The sequence below is a fragment of the Microtus ochrogaster genome, chromosome 2 (genome assembly GCF_000317375.1).
Source record: "Microtus ochrogaster isolate Prairie Vole_2 chromosome 2, MicOch1.0, whole genome shotgun sequence".
Taxonomy (NCBI): Eukaryota; Metazoa; Chordata; class Mammalia; order Rodentia; family Cricetidae; genus Microtus; species Microtus ochrogaster.
In genome coordinates, this window is record NC_022010.1 from 42,279,000 (window position 1) to 42,283,863 (window position 4,864).

General features: G+C 41.6%; 1 protein-coding gene across 8 annotated transcripts in view; it reads left to right on the plus strand.

Annotated features, from left to right (window-relative positions):
* The window catches only part of Lrch3 (leucine rich repeats and calponin homology domain containing 3), a 111,974-nt gene that overhangs the window by 94,638 nt on the left and 12,472 nt on the right, over window positions 1–4,864 (plus strand). For all 8 annotated transcript variants that reach the window (XM_005344860.3, XM_005344861.2, XM_013351622.2 and 5 more), the window contains 2 exons: window positions 1,010–1,107; window positions 2,185–2,322. In XM_005344860.3, the coding sequence (XP_005344917.1) occupies window positions 1,010–1,107; window positions 2,185–2,322 (236 nt within the window). The remainder of the gene's footprint in view (window positions 1–1,009; window positions 1,108–2,184; window positions 2,323–4,864) is intronic.

The following is a 4,864-nucleotide window of genomic DNA, read 5'->3' on the forward strand; positions in this document are numbered from 1 at the left end:
AATGGACAAAGTAAATTTATGATCCTTGAGGTGAGGCTACTGGTACCCTTTGAGCTCTGATGGGCAGAAAACATGCAAAAGGCTTTGAAGTATGGGCAAATCTCACTTACTGCACCTAGCCATTTTGTTTTGAGAGGATCATTTATTGGCCTCTATTTAGAACCTTGTAATTTTACATATATATTGTATTTTTCAATAAAAACATTTATAAGTGGATGTAATTCAAGAAAAATGCCATTATATTTATATATTTGAAATTTCTAACCACAGTAGTACTTTAGCTATTATCTTAGTTAGGGTTTCTATTGCTGTCAAAAGATACCATGACCACAGCAACTCTTATAAAAGAAAACATTTTACTGAGGGCTGGTTTACAGTTGTAGAGGTTTGGTCCATTATCATCATGGTTGGGAGCATGGTAGACATGTTGCTGAAGAAGGAGCTGCTATATTTGATATGCAGGTAACAGGAAGTAGACGGTGACACTGGGAGTAGCTTGAGCATAGGAGACCTCAAAGCCCACTCCATAGCGACAGACTTCCTCCAACAAGACCACACCCCCCAAAAGTGCCACTCCCTAAGGGGGTCATTTTCTTTCAAACCACCACAGCTACCAGCCTGCCCACTACCCCTTTTGATTTACTCAGTAAATGTTTTTTTCTTATAAGAATAATTCTCTTTTAAAAATGTATTATTTTTAAAAAAATGTATTATTTTACTTTATGTGCCTGTGTGTGTGCCCACCACATGTTCAAGGAGGTCAGAATTAGACATTGAATCTCCTGGAACTGGAGTTCCAAGTGCTTGTGAGCCACAACGTGGGTGCTGGGAGTGAAACTGGGCCCTCTCTACAAGATCAAGTCTCTTAACCTCTGAGCCATCTCTCCAGCCCCAAATGATAATACTTTTAAAATGTCAACCAGAAAGTAGTAAACGCTGTATTGGCAAAGAAACTTGCCAGACAAATGTAGGGCTGGCAACTGACCTCTCCATCTGACTTGTTTTCCAGGGCGTGCCTCACCCCTTCTGTCCTCTGCACCTGACCCTGCAGATCCTGTAACGAGACAGAGAGAAGAGGAGCTGAGATTAATAGACCAGCTGCGCAAGGTGTGTACATTACCTCTGAATGGCCCTTTGGCAGTGGGCGTGTCTATAGTCCATATCCTTTTGTTCACAGGCTCACTTCTATGCATTACCGTAAAGTCAGTCGTGTCCCTTGTATGCTGTATTTTGTAATGAATGTGAAAGAATTTCATTATTGAGAAAAATTCCTTAAACTTTTTGAGAAAATTAGATGAATAATTTTAATTTTAAAAGCTCACTTTATCGCCATGTTCATTTTCATTTTCCCCCGTTTCTGTTTCCCATCATGTTAAAAGGCAGTCTCAGAGGAGTAATTAGAACGCATAAGAGCCATGGGGGTCTACACGTGTAGCCGTCAGTAATCTGAGGTTCCAGGATCACCAGCTAGAGATCCAGACTGTGCTACGTAGTGAGACCCTTTCTTAAAAGAGAGAGAATTCATGTGCATGTGCACATTCTCAAACCCCGTGTACATGCTGAGGGATTGGAATTGAACAAGGATCCAGTTTGGTTTCATGTTTTTGTTTGTTGAGACAAGTTGTCTCTCTATCACTCAGGCTGGCCTTGATCTCTTAGTCCTCCTCCCTGCGCCTCTCTAATCTGCAATCACAGGCACACACCACCATGCCAGGACTTAGCGGTTTCCTGGGTCATTAAATGATAGTCATTTCTTTCATGCTTTATACCACTGTGACCTGGCTGCGACGCGTATGCTCCTCTCTGTCTCTGTAAGTTACTGACCTGAGTTAGAAGGAAAACAGGAACTAGAGAATCTAAGTTATTTCCTTGTTTTCTGGATTCTGTTTGATTTTGTTGTTATTTTTGTTTTTGTTTTGAGATAAGTTGTTACGTTGTGACCCTGGCCAGCCTGGAACTCACTGTCTTTTCTCCACCACCACCCCCTCCCCACCCCCGCCCCGGCCTCCAACTTGCTACTGTCCTTCTGCTCCCCTGGCAACCTAAGTGCTGGGATTATGGGCATATGTCATGGTGTCCAATTTTTTTTTCTGAATTTCTAACCTGATACATTTCATTGTCTTGCTTTTATATCCTATATGGTAATCACTCTCCATTAATGCATGACATTTCCTGTCCTTGCAGCATATTGAGTACCGATTAAAAGTATCTCTGCCCTGTGATCTTGGAGCAGCTCTGACTGATGGTGTTGTACTTTGCCACTTGGCCAATCATGTTCGGCCTCGATCTGTCCCAAGCATTCATGTCCCATCTCCAGCCGTGGTAAGTTGTAGTGCCAGGCAGCCCTGGCTATTCATAGGATGCTTTTCAGTTCAGTGGAGTCATCGTACTGGAAGCTAGCAGTACAGATACCAAGGGCTCCGCCTCCACTTTCTCATTCTCACTTTGAACTACAGCAAAAGCAGATACATAAACAATCATTTACAGTGTGTATTAAGTATTGAGTATTGTAAGAGGTGTGTAATAAGTATGCTATTGAGGTACCAAAAGGGGACTGGTTAACTCTGCCTAGAGAATTAGAAGCCTTCTAGAGAAGTTGAACTAATCCAGTTACGAAATATAGGTAAGAATTGACCAACTAGCAACTTTAATAAAGGAACTGTGAAGTTGTTGAGAATAGATCACACACAGGGCAGTGTGTGGGTACATATGACAGTAGATGAAGCTGAGAGGTAAGCCTAGGCTGTGTTTTAGAGGCTTTAAAATATGTCAAGGAGCTAGAAGTTTATATTAGTGTCAATAGTAGAGAAAAATTAAAAATGCTTGTTTTTTGTTCAACAGGCATAGCAGCATGAAGCACACTGTTAGAACTTTATTAGGGAAGGTTAGCAAGATGGCTCAGCAAGTAAAGGTTCTTGCCACCAAGCCTTACAGCCTGGTTTGCAGCCTGGTGTGGTGGAGATGAATCGTACAGAAAGGGCCCTTTATCCTTTCCTGTTTGTTTACCTTGCCCCTGGCTCCAGGCCACAGCCAGGCTTAACCATTGGTGCCTACTGACTGGCTGCTGTCTTGGCAGAATACTGCCAGACTTCTTGAGTTCATTTACTGCCTTACCTCTTGTGGAATCAGGAAATACATCACTAAGAAGCATTCTCCTTGAAAGCCCAATCCCGTATGAACTTGATCAGACATTTTAAATATCAAGTTTTATTCCAGTATCATGCTGTTTAAAGACAATTTAGTCACCGTTGGAAAGCAGTGGTACAGGGCCTGGAGAATGGCTCAAGAGGCTATGAGCACTCTGTTCTTGCAAAGGACCTGGGTTGGATTTCCAGCACCCACATGGTGCTTCACAACCATCCATAACTCCAGTTCCAGGGGCCCTGATGTCTTCTTCTGACTTCTGTAGGCACCAAGCACACAAGTAGTACACATGTAAGCAAAACACTCAAACACATAAAATAAATCTAAAAAAAGTTTAAAAACAAAAACTGGCACAAGGCCATAGGAAAGAAGTCTGCCATTGTGTAAAGTGGAAAATCAGGGGGTCTGGCCAGGATTATCCTCTTTTGAACCTTATGCTCAAGACAGTTACTCAGCCTTTCTAACTTGGGAATATGCTAACCCTTAACATTTGGATCAGGGCCTATGGACATTATCTTTTTACATTTTTAATCATCTTCCTTTTTCTAGGATTTGTTTTATTTTTTAAATTATGTATATGTATATTTCTGAATATGGGTCTGTACGTGTGACTGCTTTTCCGGCAGAGTCTAGAAGGAGGTGTCAGATCACCTGGTGCCTGTGAGCTATCATATGGGTACTGTAAACCAAGCCTATCATTCTGATCCCATACTTTAAATGAAATGTTTAATGAAAACAAACTTTAAAAATAAAACTCTTGAGCCAAGTCTGGTAGTGTACACCTTTAATCCTAGCACTTGGGAGGCAGAGGCAGGTAAATCTTTGTGAATTCAAGGCCAGCTTAGTCAGTTCAGGCCAGCCAGAGCTGCATAGTGAGACCCTGTCTAAAAAGCAAAAACAAATATCAAGTTTTGGGCTGGTGACATGAGCTTGCCACACGAGCCTGGCTACTAGACATTAAAGGGGAAGGTAAAGAGTTGTCCTCTGACCTCCCTGAGGGCTGCAGCACACATGCCCCATACACTGTGTGATTATACACACAATAATAATAAACGTTACATTAAAAGTTTTAAGCTGGGCCTGGTGAGTCGTACCTGTAATCCAAGCACTTAGGAGTTAGAGGCAGGAAGATCAGGCGCTCACAGCCATCCTGGTCTACACAGCAGATTTGAAATCAGCCTATGCTACATCAGAGCCTGCCTTAAATATAAGGTTTTCGATGCCTGAAAAAGTGTTTGAATCATTTTAAACATTCAGTACTAAGTATTTATTCTCGTGTTCTTTTCAGTTCGGATCTCATATTTAGTGTAGACTACATTACAGAAATAAAAGAGGCAGACTGCTGCCAAAAATCATGTCGTGCCATTTGAAGTTCTGGGAAAACTTTGGAGGTAGCGGGTTCCTGTAAGATTTGCTTTTTTTTTTTTTAAATAACAAACATTTATTGGTGTCACTTATGGTAGAAAAAAGTTCCTACACCAGATGTGCATGACCCAACTGTTAAATAGAATATTTCCAAGGTGAAATATTGTAAATACTGGACTCAGGAACTTTCGGTAGGAGAAAATTGAGAGTTCTTATAAGTCTCGAATGTAATTTTCTCCTAACGAAAGTTCCTGAGTCCAGTATTTACAATATTACAATATTCAGTTGTCCACACGTCTGGGCGCCATTCTGTTGAGGGAGCTGCGGGTTGCATTCCGCCACCCAGCTCCAGCCA